The 21015-nt window shown below is 39.4% G+C and overlaps 1 protein-coding gene across 2 annotated transcripts in view; it reads left to right on the top strand.

The window, feature by feature from the left end:
• The window catches only part of DPP6 (dipeptidyl peptidase like 6), a gene marked incomplete at its 5' end in the record, with an annotated part of 551718 nt that overhangs the window by 480083 nt on the left and 50620 nt on the right, over positions 1 to 21015 (top strand). For both annotated transcript variants that reach the window (XM_082752737.1, XM_082752736.1), the window contains 2 exons: positions 17420 to 17574; positions 18394 to 18491. In XM_082752737.1, the coding sequence (XP_082608863.1) occupies positions 17420 to 17574; positions 18394 to 18491 (253 nt within the window). The remainder of the gene's footprint in view (positions 1 to 17419; positions 17575 to 18393; positions 18492 to 21015) is intronic.

Consider the following 21015-nt stretch of genomic DNA (forward strand, 5'->3'; position numbering starts at 1 on the left):
CATTGTTATGTTGCATCTCTCCTTGAAAATGTCTCCAAAGCCCCTGCATGCATTTTGATTTTTCTCAAGTTTTTATAATAATGCTGGGATACTTCCCAGTGTTATCACATTTATAAATATGAACCTTTCTGTCTCACAAAGAACTTTTTAGAACATGTTGTATACAATAATATATATATATATATATGTGTGTGTGTGTGTGTGTATTAAATGGGAAGTCTTCCAGTTTTCCTTAAAGCAGGATTTGGGATTCATAAAAGTGTGTCAGCTTGTTCCTTCCCCCTGCCCAACTTTAGATCATAATTCCTCCTGGCACGACAGCTGATTGCAGTAGAAATTATTAGGATTCAAGGGCATGATTTCACAGCCTGAGTCGGATGAGCTTTGCACAATCCCCGCTTGGATCAGATTAGTGCTGGCCCCTGAGCTGACACACAGCTGAGGAGAGCCAGGGAGCCTCTCAAGCATCATCCTCCTGGAGCAGGGGCTGCCAGCCACCTCACTCTCTTTCCATCCACAGATGTCTGTCCCCAAAGGTGCAAAGGTGCTCCATGGCAGGACTCATTTCTTATATTTCAGTGACACACGATGCTTTCTCTCATCTCCAATGTGTTTAACATCACTTGCATGTGGTTGTGCAGGTTTCAGCGTAGCCAAGTTCTTAAGCTTCATTTTAACCAGCAGCTGCCTTTGTAAGAACAGCTCTTTTAGCACCCTCATGCTTATAGCTAAAATACAAGAATAGTATGAAATGACCATCGTGGTTAATGTTCAGCTGTATCTCTTGGTACGTGTCTAATTACGACCTTCGCAAAAGCAATTATTCTCTCCTGATCATAATGCCTTTTACAATCATCAATTAATAAAACCTCCCATTATGTCCTGGTAGAACAGGAGTTATCATCTTTTTAGACACAGGCAAACTGAGTCACAATTATTGACCTGGTTTTAGATGAGCCGAGAGAAATTAGGACACAAAACTGAGGTGAGAGTATCACCTTGGCCCCCTAGATGCCAAAGAAAAGGCACAGCATAACACAGAAACCCAGATCTGGCTGTTTTCTGCATGGTCCTGGGCCATACACCAGCCCAGACTCCTAGCAGGTTGTGTGGCAGGACATGAAGGATGCCCAGATGGGAGAGAGATGTGTCTGTGTGGGTCACCATGCAGAAAGACTGCACTGGTCTAAGTGACTTCAACAAGGACAGGAGCCTTTTCAACCCATAGGGCACCCTACAAGCAGGAGGGAAAATGCCTGGTGTTCAAGCTGCCCCAGTTCTGCTGCACTGTTATTTCTGTTTTGCACAGTGGAAGGGCTGAGAGGCTCTCACCTGACTTGCAAATCCCCCAAAAAATAGGAGCAAATCACTTCATGCCTTCCCTTTCTACTGATATGACTCACAAGCATTTGCCTCCTACATTAGTTTTGCTTTTCCTCAAAGTTGAGTCATTGTCTTGTATTTGATTTAACAACAATAGAAAAAAAAATAAAAAAGAAAAAAAATATTAGTTGCTACTGCATCAGGCTAGATCAAAAGCAATTTTTTACAGGAGGCTTTCAAGATAGGCAGATTAAAGATTTGGGAAAATCGTAAGAAACAGAATGGAAGAAAAACAGCTCCTAAAAGCAAAACATTATGCTTTCATGCTATTGTGCTTTTAAAATTGAAGGCAACAGCCTGAAAACAGACAATGAAATAAATCCTACTCGATGGGAATTATCTGGAGATCGTTGTATTTATTGCATTTGTTTTGATTTTCCAGTCTCTGCCTTAGACTTTGCGCACAGAGATGACTTAAAAGATTCAATACATCCTCAGTGTAAAAATTAAAGTTTGCTTGATTATTGAACTGACCTGTACTACCCTGGAGAATGCTACGTATTATTCTGGAGTATCACAAGCAGGCTTGAGACCTTGAGAACAGGACAGGAGGGAAAAGCTGTGTCCTGAATTGCTTCAGGTGCTCTAACCAAGGCTGTGCTGCCTCGCGGAGGCACAGCACAAAGCTGCAGCAGGGTTTTACTGCAGGCTTTTCAGGTGTCTATAAATCCCCATGATTTAGTGCTTCTTGCCCAGATTGTATTATGAATGATGACACGTTGGAGGAATTATTTTTCAGCCAAATGTAGGTATGTTAGAATCCTTTCCTGTTTCTCTGCTCTTTTATTTACTACTTGGCATCTGGAGCAACTGTGGAGGTCTCTTCAGCTATTGAGGAGGATAAAAAAACAGGTGGGATGGGAGGTTCAGGAGGCTCAAGGAGATGATGGAGTTATTGTCAAGAGGTCAATGCTCTAGGGAATTTCCCTGGGAATTTATATAGGTCTGGCAGTGAGGCTGCGGCTCTGGCTCATGGGCACCACTGGTAAGCACCAGACCTGGAGCAACTGTGGGAGGTGTTGGCATCCTTCTGCTTGCACTTCTTGATTGGCAAAGCGCCGAGACAAACAAGAGGTTTACTTCTGCCCAGTCATAGACTCATGGACTCATGGTTCTTTTAAAAGTTCTTGGGAGTGCTGAACTTAGCTAAAACATTGTGGCCTTTGAGTATGTATGGGATGACTCTTGCTTAAGAGACTACCTCCGAATTTTAGCCACCTGATTTTGACCTTGTTGATTTGCACTGCATGCTTGCCTGGCAAATAGTGAACCAGGGAGGTCTGGCATGTGTCAGAATTACTTTTCAGTTTCAGTGGTTTTGTGAGCTCTAAAATTATGCAAGAAAGAATAATAATCCTGAAAAGGAGAAAAAACAACTTTTATGGGGTTGTTCTGGCTCCCTTAGCAGAGAGCCTGTGGTGCCAGATGAGAGGTGGGAGTCGCAAGACAGAAAGGCAGACATAATAACAACTTTCTTCTAGTGTGAGCTGCCATTTGGAAGTGTTGTAGTACAGGATCTACTCATTACAGAGGCCCGAGATTCTCTTTAATGAGGAGATCATGCAGCACAACACTCCAGAATGGCACCTCAGCTTGAAGGGAAGACACAGGAAGAGTGAAGAGTGGGAGGGATGGAGGTAAACATGCCTCCAGACTCCAACTTAGTGAATGCCCCTGAGTCTGCTGGGCAGCTAGGCAAAAGGGGGGAGGTGGTAAGCAACAAATTGTTAGTGGGGACTCAAGGAGTGCCACCAGGTTGTATTTCAACACGGAGTCTTCAAAAGGGCTGCTGCAGATCCCAGCTGGGCCCCAGCCCTGGCCCAGCTCCTTTCCCTGGCAGAGGACAGTGACAATGTGATTAATGATGCTGCTCAGAGCCCAAGTGCTACCCCTAAGGGGGTAAAAGAGCCAGCCAGCCAGCCAACCAACCAACCAGCCAACCAACAAACTAACCTTTCTATTTCTGTCCCAAAACTGATGAATGAGCTATTTGCTTAGGCAGTATAGAAATTGCAAACACAACTTCACCAAGTGTTTGGTAGTAAACAGCAGATCACAAAGTGTTCAACCTTGGTTCCAGCCAAGAGTAACATCTGTGGGGCATCCAGAGATTGTTCCTGACCACCTCAGTACTTTCTTTGATCTGGACTTCTCCTCTAGAAGAAAGTATGCACTTGAAAGCACAACAGAGGTATGATTTGGAGGAGAAACTAGCCCTCTGCCTACAACACAGCATCTTAAACAAGGAGATCAAGAGTCACTTCTGTTCAACTTCATTTTAAGTTTGTAGTTCACTTAGTGGAATCAGTGTGCTCTTTGCTGACCACTTGAAAAGGGAAAGAAAGTATAAAGGAGTTGTTTGGCTGCACAGTTTTCCTGAGTAAATGTCTATTTTTGGTTTGAAGTGGAAAATAATAAATCATGTAGTGCTTTCACAGGTATAAAGGAAGTGGACTTTGCTCCTTTGAACACATAAATACTTGGTGGAAAAGCATAGCACTTTTACATTTCTTCCTATTACAATGAAAACCAAGAAATGGATCATTAGTATATATTACTGGATACATTATTTATACCACCTATGGACTTAGAATTGCTCTAAGCCAGTTCTCTGAGTACACAAGGCAGAGGGAGATAATTTACAGGCAATTAGTCAACAAGATAGTTGTGTTCATGGCAGTATATCATGGCTCTTTTGCCAGTTAGGGAATGTAGATGTGCAAACAAGAAACAAAACTTCCTCTTAACATTTGTCAATGAAATGCTTTTCAAACTGAAAAATAATAAAGATCCTTCCCATGGAGTAACCATGCTTCACGTATGTTCATACACTGGTGGAGTCCTGCTGAGCCTGATGAAGATGGGACCTCACCACCGATGTGCCCAAAACATAGCTGAAATTTATGGCCACTGACTGGAGCACATGGAGGGAAGGACAGAGAAAGATAACTTTGAAGATGCCTGAAGAGTACATCAATCACAGCACCCTTCTGTGATTGATGTTCCCCAAAGTTGGTCTCTGCCCACACGGGAACAGGGCAGGATACTCACCTTGGGGTACCCTGTAGCTCAGAGCCATCAGGGGGAAAGGGATGTTCAGCCAGCCCCAAGCTGATCTGTCTTCCAGGGAAAAGTTATTGTGAGAAGACGAAAGACATCCAAGGAAGCCTCGGAAAGAAGAGGACAGTATATATGAAAATTGCCATCTGTGAGGGTAACCCACATCCAACTATGCCAGGAATAACATGATTTAGAAAATAACTGATTTGGGGGATAGAAGAACAAGGAGTACAGTTCGGCAGTTTTGGTCCTACTCATCAAGGGCAATTGTATTTTACTTGTAGTTTCTTCGCAATTGGATAACGTTCACCATTCAAACATTTTTGAGGCATTTCAAGGTGGATATTTTATAGGCTGGCAGTGAGAAAGTACCTGATAAGCTGTTACCTTCCTGAGGACCCTGAGGACTTCCTATGGCCTTGCTGAGCATGGTGCTAATCAAACACCCCATGAAAACAGTCCCATCCACGAGTACATGCAGGGAGTAATGAGATACCAGTCAGCCATGATCTCAACACAGCAGCACTGCTAACACTGTGGATGACACAGGAAAAAAATACACCAGCAAAGGTGCTGCTATAATGAGGCTTTTCTATGTGGGAATTGTCTTTGATACTAAACAGCAAGTGTTTAAAGGTAAAGGAGGCTACAAAGGGCCTTTGAAATGAAGATTACTCTACACTAGATATAATGAGCTGTTAGGTAGATAAAAATGGAGCCGTCTACCCTGCCAATAAATGCAACAGATAAAGAGGGAAAAGGGAATGGGCTTCTTGTTGTGGGTTTTTGGTTTTTGTTTTTCCAAAGCCACCCTTAATCAGCAAAAAACAGCAGACAAAATTATCTTTGGTAGATGGGGATTTGTGGGGTATGGGCTGCATTTATTATCTGGTAGGTTATAAGCTTTATTATAATTTCCGGTATTTGCCTGATACATTCAAAGGAACAATATGAGCTGGATCTAATGCATGTCATTTATAAATCTGTGCATGTCATTTATATGGTAATGGGGGAGTTTCCCCTCATCCCAAGTGATTTCTTCAAAATTCTACATGCTGGCTCTCACTGTACTTAGCTTACTCCAGTGTAAATTAAAATGCACATTCATGATCTTTGAACAAAGCGGGCAAGGATAATTAGTAATTTGATACTGTTCTGTACAAAGCAGTTCAAAGTAATACTTATAATTTGCAGCTAATTAATCATTTTTCCTTAAAATTCTTAATTGCCTTTCTATGATATTCATTTTTAATAACTTTTTTTTTCCTATCGGTTTTAGATCCAATTATGCAGGCAATTTCTTTCTGTTGTTGCTGTTCTTATACATGACACTGTCTGTGTTTATATGTATATTTCTCTATGCATTTTGATCTGTTTTTCTCAGAAATTTTACATGCTAGTTTATGGATGGGCTTAGTCACCTGAAAATAAAAAAGTTAAAATGATGATTTCATTGTGTAACTATGAGAAGCAAGATACAACAGGGAATGGAAAAATTCAAATCAATACAACAAAATAAAAAATATCTAAACCTCTGGAATTCCATTGCTAGTATAAATAGTTAACCTCATCTGGTATTTAATTCACTATCCAATTAAAATTCTCATTAGGAGACTCTAATTTTTGTATCTTTAAAGGAAACCAGCAGTCATTAGAGACACAAACTTTGGACTTTCTAAGGAAATTAATTTTTTCATAAATTTAAAAATAAAAATGCTGCTGAATAGTGAAACCTATGTTGGCATAGTACCTATAAGGGAAAATGTGGCAAAGCTCCTTTAAAAACATCATGAATGTGTTAAACCTTACACATAAAAAAAAATCAACTGGATTTTGATTCTTTATCTCCATTGGAAAATTGGAAAAAGGTCATTCAGCCCTTGTCACTGACAGTCCAGCCCAGCAATGAGAGGAGCTGGAGATCTCTGCCCATTGGGCTGTCCCCTATGCTGGAGTTAATAATGGAGTCCTATTTATTTTTTGACTAACTTCTACAAAACTATCTCAAAAGCTTGCTGCAGACTTTGTTCAGCTATGCAGCCATGGTGACTGCACAAAATGGGTGGTTCTTGGTCCACAGAGCTCCTACTCGAAGCTGTGATTTATCAGCCTTTGAAAGCTTTCATAACCTTTGTGCTTGGCAGATGTGAAGGTAAACACAATAACTTTCTTTCCACCTCTTCTACCTCATTAGAAGAGAAAGTGTTTCCCTAACCTGTCTTTCATTGTCGAGGCATGTGCTCCCTGTCTTAATATAAAAAGCTGCCAAGTGGTCATTGCAGGAACGTGCTTTGCTGCAGACTGATTTACGTTCTACCAGAATTTCCCTATCGGGCATTCTGCATACAGAGGACATTGGGTTTTATTTACTATTGACTTACTGAAGTAAGTTTTGGGGCTGAAGATGTTGATGAGGGTGACACAGGCCCAGTGCTCTTTCCCTGGGCTGTACCTGGAGCAGGGTACCATGCCCCTTTCCCTCTTATAGTAGAGCAGCTGGGGACATCACCTGTCCCCAAAGCAGCTATGACTACTTTCTGGGTATTAGTTGGGCTTAATCTTAGGTCTGCTACTCCCTGGAGAGAAAAGGACTAATTCTGAGAAGTCCGAGGAAGGGAACCATGCAAGCTTTTGTTGATAGGGTTACAATAGCTACATGGTAGTCTGCAGCTCAGAAAAAATGGAAAAATAAATAAATAAATAAATTTTTCCTTATAATAGAGATAAAATAGGTTTCAGTGGGTTAACATTATCATGCAGATATATTTGTCTTTTCCATTTGCTTACCTTAATCAATAGTAGAGGTCGCCTAAGACTTTCATGTAAGAGGAAGAAAACATACATGTATAGCAAGAGCATGGAATGATTTTGTTAATGTTTTTTCCTTACTTAGAAGGGGTTAATGCTGTTTCTTACAATGCCTATACCTCCTATTTTCTTTTACTTTTCCTTCAGCATTTTTACTGCTTGTTACATGCACAACACTATCATGCAACAGTGCATCTAAATGATTTCTAATTTTCACAGCATCATGAGAGGCTTGTTGGTGGGACTGGGATGTGCCCAAGAAAGAGACCTTGGAGATAAGGATTTTATGGGCCTGGAGAGCTCATGCTGTCAGGATTCCCTGCATATGTAAATTAGGTTCAGCCATAAACCAACCAATATTGACCCTCATAGAGACTGCATAACCACAGATAGTTTCACTGATTTTAGAACTATTCATCTTTTCTGGACTCCCTACTACATTATTATTGGACATGACTACACATGCTGTTGTTACCAAGGAAGAATAAAAGTAAGCATTTTGTCCTTATATAATTGTGTATCAATTATTTTATATGATTTCATTACTTGTTTTGATACAATTTATGCATAGCAACTGGAAAGGGTTTATTTGCTTCTGGTTCTCACTCTTGAAGAGTATTTTTTAGTGTTTTCTGCTTGCACATACAAATACCACAACTCATAAACATAGTCAAACCACACTGATCCATCAGGTTTATAATGTTATTATATGCCATTGCCTTCATTAATAATAAATGTTTCTGTTATTTAATAAGAGTATGGTGTTTTGCTTTGTTTTGTTTTATTTTCTGAAATAATGCTATAAGCTAATTCTGCTTCTGTTTTTATCCTGCACTCATTTTGATTATTCCTGGGTAATTCTATTGATCTCAGTAGTTCCTCTAATTATACAGCACTGTAAAATCGGATTCATCCTCTAAGTCATTATTCAGCTAAATCTCCCAGTTAGCCAGACCCTGAATCACTGCTCAGGTTGAAACCTCTGGGGATTTTTACCATAGTAGGGCAATATAAATTCTGAGTGGGTTGTTAGTGTCTGTAGCAGTTTACACTGGGTAAGAAGTTTGGAGCCAAACTAAGTTCAGTTAATGTGCTACAGTTCCCATTTTATAATGTAGATCCTTATTTTGTAGTATTAACAGGTTTATTAGCCCTCACGTAGGTGACTAGTAGAGTGAATAAATCATGCAAGTAATTCACGTGAAAGACAGCTTGCACAGGTACTGAAAGAAGTCCATAGGGTTGAGGAATCAAGTTTTTTAATAGCAATGTCAGGCTGTTCAGTCTTCTTATCTCTCCTATTTCTTTATGAAACATTAAAAGAGATTGCTTTGGGGCACTTGTGTTCTTGAACTATTGCAATCCTCTAATGAATTTTTGATAGTCAAATTCAGAGGGTTTTGTGATCACTAACTTTCTTGATATGTCCGTAGCTATTGAAATTGATCCCTTGTGTCAAAGTTGGCTGTCCATCTTCTTGCTGTCATAAAACCCACAGATTAGCTGGGAAGAATCTGTAACTTTTAATTTAAAGGAAAGGTGCAGTGGAAGCTGCTTGAGCAGGTTTGAATAGAGTAATATTCAGCATATAATGAAAGCCTTGATTTGTCTCACTGCATTGCACAGATAAGCAAATTGTATTTTCAGCCATAGCAACCTGTTAAGTGGCAGGGAGAAAAAAAAAAAAAAAAAAGAAAAAGAAAAAAGAAAAAAGAAAAAAAAAAAAAGGACTTGACTATAAGGAGCCCGACTACATCCAGTCAATTGGGCAACAAGAATTCTGTCTTGTTGAGGTCCTTACCACTGAGGACGTAAGAAGAGACCTTGCAACAATCACTTACCCACAGCAATGAGTGCAGTGCAAATTACTCAAGACTTTTGCCAGCTAAAGTTACTATAGATTTAGTGCCTCCAGCACTAACAGGCTTTCATGGAGAGCTGACAACAGGCTGTGGGTCTATGCTTATGGCAGGTAGTGGAAAAATACATTATTATGCATTAGTGACATACTGCAGTCTGCCACTGCGGACGTGTTTTCTAGATGCATTTGTTCTTTGGAGTGAGTGTTAGAAATAGGAATATCTGCCTATGTGATCTCTAAGTAATATTTCTACTTTCATAATTCCATCCCCATTTTCATTATCTCTGGGCATCCTGACAGATTACAGACTTGCCTGTTTGGATGAAATGTCTGCATGCTGGTCTAGCCAGAATGGTTCAAAAAGGTTTTGCTGTGGCTGTGACTGACTCATACCAGGGAAGGAGGAAACCTGCTAATTGTTAAGAGCTATTGTAAGCATTAACTTTGGATCCTTTTGAAAGCAAACAGCAAAGGATTGCTAATGATGGTGGACAGGAGAGAAAAACCCAGAAGCATAAAGAAGGAAAAGTTATGAAAACAAAAGTGGGATGTGGAGACAACTCAGTGTTGTTCTACTTTGGTGTACATCTCCCTTTATGTCTTGCAGTGTTTGCTGCAAAACTGGCTCCAAAATATTAATGTGACCTAAAGATGGTATGGCAGTGTGTATGGAGTGTGGTCACCTTGCCTGCCTAGAGGGTCTGGAGTGGGGAGCAGACCTCCCAAGGCACTTGTGTGCATCTATTTTTTTATATTTTTTTGGTGGTTTCATTTTAATTATTTTTCATTAAATCTATTTCTATGAATGAGGGGAACTTTAAACATTCACAATTTCTTAGTTATTACAGCCTGACCATCTTCATGCACTCTGCTGAATGCAAAGAGCTGCAGAGAAGTACCCGAGGAGAGAATCAAGCCTGTAATAGCTGCTGTCAGTGTTCTGAAGTCCCCAAGCTCTTAGCAGCAAAGAAGGTCTGGCAACTACTTATCAATAACCTTGTAAACATCACCTCAGTGCCCTGACTCACACAGGAACTACAGGATCCTTTGGTGAAAGGAACACAACAAATTAGAGGAATCAATGGACCAGGAAAAACAACAAAACATTAAACCAGCAGTTTTGATGTGGTTGAGATGCCCTCCTGAAGTGGCCACAGTCCTTCTCCTTGTCCTAAAACCTGTCCTCAAGGAAACCATGGTGGGCACTGCAGATATTTGGGACTGTGGAAAAGGAGCCTGGATTTGAGTGGTCAAAAATTGGGCAACATCTGAGCACACGGAGGCAGAAAGCATAGGATGAGCCCTCATCCCCTGCAGGTGGAGATGAGCTGCTCCTTCTTCCCAAGGGCACAGCTGAAGGCTCTGCATGTCCTCTGGCATCCTTCCTGCTTACTCAGACTAGGAAGGATGACGCTGCACACCTTGTTCACAGCACTGTGAGTCCCTGAGACCAGACAACAGCCCAAGTCAGGGTGCTGCATAACTGATTAGTAAGATGGTTGGTTTGAGGGCTAGGATGGCAAACAAACCCCTGCTCTGCCTGTTCCTCCTCAACCAGGAGGAGACCAGGGGAAAAGATAGCATCTCACCAGAGTGTTCTGCAAGGAACACAGGGCTGCAAGGCTGCACGAGCAGAAAACAACATGTGTTCAAGCAATTAAGCTGCATGACTAAGGGGAAATTAATGACACTTGCAGCCCACACCTTCCCCGTGCTTGAGGAGATGCAAATCTCCTGGCTGGGCTCCTTCCCCCAAGATGGGGGGCTCCATGTTCCCGCAGCTGCTGAAGAGATGGGAGCACCTCGACTGTATGATGCTGCTGCCATCGGGTGGTGGCTTTTTGGGATCAAGGATTTTATGTTAAAGTGTGTCCTTTAAAGCATGTCCTCAAATACCACAGGGGAAAGTAATAGTTTATCTTTACATAAGCCCATTGCCTGTCATAGCAGAGGAGGATGTGTGTTTTGAGAAGGAATAAGGGGTCAATGGGATGAACACAGCATTCAGTTTTCCTTAAGGATCTCTTTGATGATGGCACAAACAGCTTGAGAACATTTCTTGCCTGCATACAGGAATCATGGGGTTGGGTTGAGACTGGATTTTGGAGTGTTCTCTCAGCTCCTTTTTTTTTGTTGTATTTTCTTTGTTGTTTTTTTTTTGTTTGTTTGTTTGATTTGTAACCTTCACCTGTTTCCAAAAGGGCATAGAGCTGTTTAGTGATCCTGAAAAATGACTTTTTTTTTTTTTATCTGACTCAATTAGAAAACTCTAAAACAGTATTAATACCACTGAAATCAATAGTGCTGCAGGGCTATTGCTGACATCAGCATAAAATATCGTCAACACAGGAAAATGTAGATTGGATATAAAACAGTAATCTAACAAAAATAATACAAAAAAAAAAAAAGTAATATAAAACAGATTTTTATTCTATTTGAATACACATAACTACTTTTACACCCATTTTATATGCATTAAAGTGACTTAATGGAAGTCATTGTGGAGCTGCACTACAGCAACTGAGAGAAAATTTGGCTTACATATGTGCAGAAGATGGTGTTCTTCTGAAGCCACCCCTGAAAAACAAGTCAGGGAAGGCCAATGTGAACAATGTGCTTTCCCTAACCATGTAAAAATACCTGCTTTTAAACTAGACAATAGTAATCAATTTGGATGTGTGGTTGGTGGTTTGAGATGATCTAGTAATTGATTTTAAAACAAGTGGCAGCTGTCAAATAAGCATCTGTATTTATGTGATGTTTCTCTGACAACCCTTGGGGTTTTGCTATCTCAGAACTCTTTGTTTCCTCCGTTCCTACACCCCCTTTTGGTTCTCTGATCTCTCTTCCTCTTATCTTCTTTTGATGCTTCCTACTGATAAATTCTTTTGAGTTTTCTTTCCTAATGTAAGCCTTGGCCTTTGTACTAGGCTTTAATTTCATTTTGCTTAAGATTCCTTTTTATTAACAGTTTTAATAAAATAGTAAAATGCCTTCAGCACACCAAATCCTAAATGATCTGAGCATCATCTACTATACATTGCACAAACAAAACCACTGTTTCTGCTTCCTGGAATCACTGTGCTTTGCCACATCAGCAATAAATAACATATAAATTAGAAGTTCCCTCTGACAGACTAAATCTTATATAGTTCTTTATGTAAAAGTACTCTGAAATTAATGGGTCTATTAACAGCCCGCTAGATGTACTTAAATGTGTGTGTGTCTGTGTGTACATCTACTCAGAGGAGAATCAAACTGTATTCTGTCTTTGTTGTCTTCTGTGGGCACAACATTAAGAATATTGTTTTGATTTCCTACAGAAGAAAAAAGTTCAATGTCTGGAGCAAGAAAATAATTTTAATTGTATGAAAGAAATTGATTTATTTAATAAGTAAATCCTTCTAAGTGTCTCTACACACTATACCCTTTTTTGACCTTTAGAGATGCAGAAAGCCTCTATTTTCTAGATGCAGTTAAGAAAAGCCTTTCTGCTCAGTCTCCAAGGATGCCTCCTCAATAACTGAAGTTACTTTTCTGAAGTTAATGATACTGCAATTGTAACACAAGGGGCTTTGCCAAAGGTGGACACACCATTCAGATTACAAAGTTCACTTGTTTGTCTGCAGCACTGATCTATGGGAAAGCCATTTTTCTCTTTGAAGAGAAAAGGTTAGTTTCTTTCTATTCACTATAATATTTTTCCCTGGCCATTCTTATTGGAAGACGATAGCAGCCAAAGACTGAAAAGGCCTTAGGACCAGTCCTACACTGACTTGCTCCCTCCTGTAGAAAAGCTTTCTGTGGCACTGTTTGTGGGGATGTACATGCACATTTACTGCCACACTTCCCAGGGGAGCTGGATGTGTGGACCTGTACGTATGGGCACATCCAGAAGATGTCTGTGGAGTGACATGCTTAGGTGAGGTCCTGCCTTACACAAAGCAGAAGCATCTGGACAGCCAAAGAAAAGTGTTTGATCAAAGTGGTGTCTTCAGCTGGTTTTGTCTTGCATGGAAATTGGACTGTTGATGCTTGTATAGTCTCAGTGGCTGAATTATACGGCTAATAAACTCAATCTCTGTTGAGTATGAGAACAGAAAAACAAACAAACAAACAAAACACTTTAGAATGATTCCTTTTTTTTTTTTTTCTCTGTTTTTATTTGGAAGTGACAGAAAGGAGTTGCAACAGCAACTGTCAGAGGACTAAGCTAGCCAATCATTCTTGTCTCCTTGTGCAAGTCTCTGTTTCATTTAACTCACAGTTGGAAATTGCAAGTCATTCATAATGACTTTGTAAGTTGGAAGAAAAGTCTAAGCAGCCAATGGATTTCCCATTCAGCTCCTGGTGGAGGCTTCAGGTTTTCACTGACAGCAAGCCAGAACTTGGTCACCTTCAGCAGAATCACAAGTATGACTCAGGACTGGCAGAGGCTGTGGAAATAGATTTTTAGAAACTTGTGAAGAAATGTGTTTCTCGCCCTCCATGGCCATAATGTTTCTGTGCACTTGTTAACAAGATGGAGCTCAGCTGGTTGAGAACTCTGCATAAGCCTGGGAAGCAGATTTATCACAGGAAAAATGTAGAGATAGCTCAATAGCAGATTAGGTTATATAACATTAAAACCACCTGCACAGATTTCCAGATGTCTTTCACAAAACAGGTTTTACCCAGAATCTTCTGGTTGCTACTGAGGTTGCAGAAGATAAAGCCCTGATGCTCTTGTCTCCTCTTCTTTAAGAAATTGGTTGCCTAAAGTAACTACAAGTCTCCAATTTCATTGCTCTTGCGAGTACCGCTGGCATAAATTCAATCTTGAAAGAAGCAGACAGACACTTCCTTTCCTTTTACATGCATGCTGGGTTAGTTTTGGCTGAGACACCTGCTAGAAATATCCATCCAACTGCTCATCTGCTATGCAGTCCATCCAAGGCTTGCCCATAAGGTACCATTGCTAAGTGCTACATCTGAACCCAATTTCATCACGTCTTGTTACTTGCCAGCCAAGAAGCACAGCAAGGGACTGCTGCTCCCTGTTTCCTGGTGATGAGCAGAGAAGCATCTAGTAGGAAATGTGTTCCTCTGAGGAGATGGCATTCCTGACATGGGCAGCCCGACCCACTCTGGATGCTCTTCAGGTCTCCACACCAAAGACTAGCAGCTACGTAATGCAATCTTTAATCCATTTCTATCAAGATTACTCTCTTCACATCTCTGCTGTTGCCTCCATTTTTTATTATTTTTTTTCATCCTTCTTATGCAATGATATTAGAGTCTTGAAAAGGGATACATACCCACCTCCAGCCCAGGACTTTAAATGCTCCTCCTGAGGTCTGTTATCTCATGAAACCCTTTGTTTCACACAGTTTTGAAATGGTCATTCTGTTCAGTCTTATTCAGCTAGAATAGGTGTTAAAATACACATCCTGTAATGCTCTGTAAGCATAAGCTATTGATGGGATCCCATGTGAAGGCCATTTCTAAAGCAGTTTTGATTTTTACCTGAACCAGTATGTCAGTACATGCATTGCTAGGAGAAAACAAAGGATTGACCTCAGCAGTGTGACTTTATATACAAGGCTTGCCCACTTGGACTGCCACCTTCCTCAGCCACAGCCAGAAATGCCCCACGTCAAGCTGTCTCATGACTTTGTGTTTCACTGGATGACCACCTGGACAATATGTGTCTCCCACCAAGGATTCACGACTTCTAACCAAGGTCATTGTGCTGTTTCAGAATGGTTCAATGTTGAATGGGGTAACATAGAATAAGTATTGACTGTGTTTGAACCTGGACAGACAAAGAGCTGGAAAAAAAGGAGCACAGAGCCACCGGCAGCTGATTGAGGAATCTCCACACCTCACATCCTTCCTACATCATGTAGCACCTAGCAACTGAAAGCTGTAAAGAAGAGAGCAAGAGTTGTGTTCAATATATCCTCTTAGCTAGGAGCTTGTAAGGAGTACATGGAGAGGGACGTTTAATGAGAACCGTGTTTCTTACAGATGTGAAGTGGGATCTGAAGTGACATAGAAAGACCCTGGGGTCTTTCTGATTTTCTGATTGTGCGGTAAATACAAGCACAAAGAATAAAGTGTCCCCAAAAATAAATTGTCTGCAAATTATGTTCTGCTTTCAGCTGAAACTTTCTGACACAATTGTATTTCAGAAGAATGCTCGCTGGTTTGCTAAAGCTAACTGATCTCTCTAATAATGGCAAGGTCCTGGCTTTCTTTCAAAGCAAAGGTTCACACTATTAAATCTCATTAACAGAGGACTACAAAACCTGTGCTAAAACCTTTCTTGGCATGTGACCTTCAGCAGAACTGCTTCATTAAGCCTGAGATCCCGGAGAAAATGTTTGCTGAATAAAGTCATTCTTAATTAATGTTAAAATGTCAAGAATTCATCTGCCACCCATTTTTACCTTTTCCGTTATACTTTTAATTATGACCTTAATAAGGTAGCAACATAAAAGTCAAGAACAGCATATTTTAAATGTATACACAACAGGCAGGACAATGCAGCAAAAGAAATATAACAGAGATGTACTTTCCCATGTGGTATTTGCAACTTCCTAGACATTTTCCTAAACCCTCAAGATGTTGCCATTAAGTACTGATTAATTAATTAATTAATTGTAGAAAGCCTAAATTTTGATGATTTTCCCTTGCACCTTTCCTAATGTTACCTTGAATGCTATCTCAAGCCCAGTGTAAATCTGAAGTAACAAAGATTGCCCCATTTGATCTATGACAAATCTCATTGTGTATCTATTCTCCAAGGAGATTCATCCAAGATTTTATATCAAAAATAAAATAAAATAAAATAAAATAAAATAAAATAAAATAAAATAAAATAAAATAAAATAAAATAAAATAAAATAAAATAAAATAAAAATCTTTGGTGAATTTCTACTCTTCAGCCCAGGTGGGCATTTTGGTTGGACCAAGAGGTCATTAGAGAGTGGTGTGCAAACACGGTGGGTCCAAACTCTGAAAATCCACATTCATTTCTCCAATGACCAGTGATGATAACAAAAGTTGGAGCTGCCCAGACCTGTACAGTTGGACGTCAGTGGTGAAAGCTCAGAAACACTCTGCAGCCTCTTTAATTCTTATTTTCACATTAAAGTAACAGCACCTGTCTTCCTGCCCATCAATCTGTACAGCATATGCAAACCCTTCTGCTCTGGTTTAAATAGGAATGACTCATATGATATTAAGCCTCTTAATGAAAATGGATTACATTATTGCCTTTTGCAAAATAGGAGGTTTAAAAAAGCCAAGTTAGTGTCTTCCAAATGTCAGTAACTGGAGACACTTTGGACAAAGAGTAAATTTTATAGCTTTTCTGAATATCTATAAGCTGGTCATCTTTGCAATGAAGCATATTAAACGATAAGAGAAAGTATTAGAAATTAAAAGTCCTTTGAATTTATACTAAATGTGAATTAGTTTCTGCCAGACTTCAAAATTGTTTCTTATGATTGTAAACTTGTTTTCCACTTATATACTTGAACTCTGACATGCTTGTATTGTCATCTTTCCAAGTACTTTGTCAACAACAACCACACCTCTGACCCTGGCTACTTATGGAATATTGCTTTGCAAAAATGACTTTTAAAATGAAATAGGGATAAAATTCAAGACGGCAACCAGGCCACAGACTCTAAGGAAAAGGGTTACAAAGTTCCAACATTGCATAATTTACAGGAAATTGGTATTTTTGTTTATTTCCAACTGGCAACAGAGATTAGGAAGATTCAAATTTCATCTGAACCACTTGTACCTATAAAGGCTGTATAAAGGCTGGTTGAATCCACTGATAGTGTCTAGTATGACTGTAAAGTATTTATGGAGGAGAATTAAACCTCAGCCACTGCAGTATTTCCATGGGGTATAACAGCCCCAAGGGAGCCTTGCTTTTGTTGTTATCAGGCAGGTAGGAACCCAAAACCTGTATGTTCTTATACCCAAGCACAGGACACATAGTAGGAACAGGCGGGCCCTTTGTTCTTTCATTAATAATTTGATGTTTTTTGAGCAATACAATTATGCTTAGTAACCTATATATTCAGAGTAATTGTTATCAGTTGTGTTCATTTGTGCATATGGCATAATTTAATAAACATTTTAATTGATATTCCTGTGGCATCTTCCCTGTGCTGTGATTAGACTGGGATTTTCATATCTACATTATTTTCATTTATTGCTAACTAGTTATTTACATCTAATAGTCTTTTCTTTTCCTCTCTCTCTCTGTCTGTTTTTTTATTTTTATTTTTATTTTTTTTTTATTAGAGGAGATCTTGAAGACACATATTGCTCATTGGTGGTCTCCTGATGGCACCAGGTTAGCATATGCAACAATTAATGCCTCCAGAGTCCCCACCATGGAGATCCCAGTATACACTGGCAGCCTTTACCCTACTGTTAAAATGTATCATTATCCAAAGGTAAGGGAAAAATACAGATAACAGTCCTGCTGTTCTAGTTTGGAAAATAAATAAATAAATAAATAAATAAATAAATAAATAAATAAATATTTTTTTCCTTGGTAGGCTCAGACAGGAGACTGTATAATAGTACATATTCATAAGCAATGAAAATAAACAGATCTAAAAAAAGATCAGCCATTCATCAGTAAATGGTCTTCATTGTTCTTTAGCTGTATTTGTAGAACTGCCATTTTCTGATTCAAGCATTAGTCATTCCAAATGTAATTAAAATATTTTTTTTTCAGTTCTTGCTTTGTACCTGAACAAAAGCAATTGTGCTTCCATGCTAGATAGGAGTTAACAATGTCTAAGAGTTTGCAAGCAAGCCTTACTACACTTAGGTTCATGCCTTATATGTAGGTTTTTTTGGAAAGTAACTGTGACCCAACAGGTCATGTCCTTTCCTACAATACACAATGAATCCATATTTTACTGTGTTTACCATTATCTTGTTAGACAACCTTTTTAACAAACACATAAAAAAAAATGAAATGTTTATAGTCACCAGGAAACAGTATCTTTTACCAAGAATAGATGAATGTTAATTAAAATTTCCCCTTTATTCTCCCTAACAAACTTTGCACACCTCTGTGCTGCACCACTGCCATTCCAGCTTCCCTGAGAATGGCCTCATACAAAAAGAGTGCATTTTATGATCCTTGGGCTTGTCATAAATCAAAACCAAAATGTGTTTTGTTTTGTTTTGTTTTGTTTATATTATCTTATTTTATCTTACCTTACCTTTACTTTACCTTATTTTATCTTATTGAAATCTAGGCTGGAATGGAAAACCCAACTATCTCTTTGCACGTGATTGGTCTGAATGGCCCTACCCACGACCTGGAAATGACTCCACCAGATGATCAGAGAATGAGGTAGGTTCTTCCTGGTGCTGGGATACCAATTCTGTCAGGGGTTTATATCAGACACTTACTGTTTTTTGAGATCATTTTACATTCACTTTCTTTGCCACTGTTAAAGAGTTTCACTTTGGGTAAATCAGATTAAATTTTTTCATATGTTTTTTCTTCTTACATGTATTTTTCTGGAACACTATTAGCTTTTTACTCAAAATTGCTGTGACCCAATCTAACTTCAGAGTAGAGTTATTTCCAGAGTACTCAGCAAAATGTCCCAAAATCCATAAGAGCACTTTCATTTCACATGTAATCACTGGCATTGTAAAGGGATTATTGTCTGCAGCCTGTACAGAAGACCATGAAGCAGAAACAGGGCAGATCTCTAACCCAGCAAACGTGAGCTCATTGCTTCTTGACTTGAGCATAGGAACGAAACCAGAAGGACATTCTGCCAAATACTTCCTAGTATTCACTAAAAATAAATAAATAAGAAAACTTTTGCTGTTTTTAAGGCAAATATATTTGAGAAGTTTGACTGCAATTCAGCCAACTGCTTTGCCACCCGTTTTTAATCAAGCAAGTGCTTTGTCCTTTTTGCATTCAGCAAGAGCTGAAAAGTTTGGCTTGGACTTTGGCTCGTGGTCAAAGCTGGAGGCACATTTATGGGTCAGCGAACACTTGTAAGGAGCATCATGTTGTTCCAGACTGCTCTCAGGAGAGAAACAGCTTTAGTCAAAGCCTGGCACACCTACCTGCAAAGCTCAAGTGTTGGGTCCAAGTCTGGATTTCAGTAACTTTGATTTACACTTGAAATAGGTTTCCAGCACACTGAGAGAAACCAGACTGCTTCTTCATGTAAATTATCCACAGAGGCCCAACCATACAGCACCATAATGCTTTCCATGCATATCCAACGTAACGCTGCAAGGTTTTCATTCCCAGCACATCACTGGTTCACATGGCAGCATCCAAGCATGCTCACCTTTCTGGACTGCTTGCTAAGTTAGGCTGCTGGATCCCTGATTCCAGTGCCAAGAGAGTTACTGGTACAGCACTGAGCTAATGATACAGGGCAAGGGAGAGTGTTGGGTTGATCTTCCTTAGGCATAATAAGTACATAAGGCCTGTGCCTGATAGCTGTGCACAGGCTGGGTAGTCATCTAACAAGATGCTAAACCAGTGGGATCACTTACTGTGGAAATTACCTTTCTTTGCATTAAAGCTAATGCCAACCCCACAACACAATAAGTCTGAAAGGCTCCAATTCAAACCCAATTATGAAACAAAAGATGTCTGCCCTGTGAACAAGCCAAATGGGTAGAACTGCAGTTGCCTTCAGAAAACCAGCTTCAGGTCTGCATGTGGCAGGCAGCAATGCCAGCTCTTCGTACCCAAACCCCAGGATCAGAACAGCAATTCCTTGACAATATCATTTTCCTGCTCGTACCGCACTCCATAAACATAGACCCAGAAATGCTTTAATTAGAGTAATAACTTGAGGTTGCAGGATCCATGTTGTTAATAAATTTGTGCTATGTGGCTATGGGTGGCTGTAATTTCTTTGGTAGCAATCAATACTGTAAAATGATGCAAAATATATCATAATTAATTAGTCTCTTTATATTTCATCAAAAACATGGCAATTTCCATCCCTGGGGCATGATATAAGTAGAGCTGCTAGAGCAATAGGGGTATTTTCATTATGCATATGTTTTCCAAAATGAGAGGATTAGTGTGATAATGTTTCATTAAATAGACAAGAGAGATGCACCAAAGAGCTAGTTACAGAAAGGAGTACCAAAGGTTCAGGGGAAGCTGAAAATAAGGCTCTGCAAGCAGAGTGGACCTATATGGAGCATTTCAGTGTGCCCAATCTGTTTACACAGAGGATATATGGGCAGAGCAACCAGATATATGATACATGATATATGGACAGAGCTTGGTGCTTCTTTTATCTGCAGCAAAGTGCTTTAGTATAATTGATCATTTTAAGAATAAAGTGGAAATATACCATTTTTTTTTCTTTTCTTTTAGATTTAAAGAAATACAAATTTTCCACAAATTTGGGATAATTATAAAAAAAAAAAAAATGATGATGGGAAGCAAATTTGGGGATAAAAGGGCACCCTTACAAAATTATTTTCATTTTTAAAAATCTGTCATTATATTCATTTTTTCCAAATTTTCTGTAATGTCATTCTTTGCTGTGAGAAAAAGAAAGTGGAGGGAGGGTAAAAAAATGCAGTAAAATAAAATATTCTGACATGTCATGTCTGAGAGGCATTTTTATTTTGATGAAAAACACTGGACTCATAACAATAAATTGCTACGTCAGCAGGTGGTGGGAATTAGACCATGGTCCAACTTATTCTTCACGTCACATTTGCATCTCAGATGGCAAATGAAGGAAAGATGCTATCTCTCTGAGTGCAGAATTCATCCCTGGTCCTTCCGCAGACCATGACCATAAGTAATGGAGGAACTCGGACAACTGTGTGTTCTTTGTCATGCTTAGGTCTTACTTGCTACTATTGCAGTG

This window comes from Aythya marila, assembly GCF_965140915.1.
Source record: "Aythya marila genome assembly, chromosome: 2".
NCBI lineage: Eukaryota > Metazoa > Chordata > Aves > Anseriformes > Anatidae > Aythya > Aythya marila.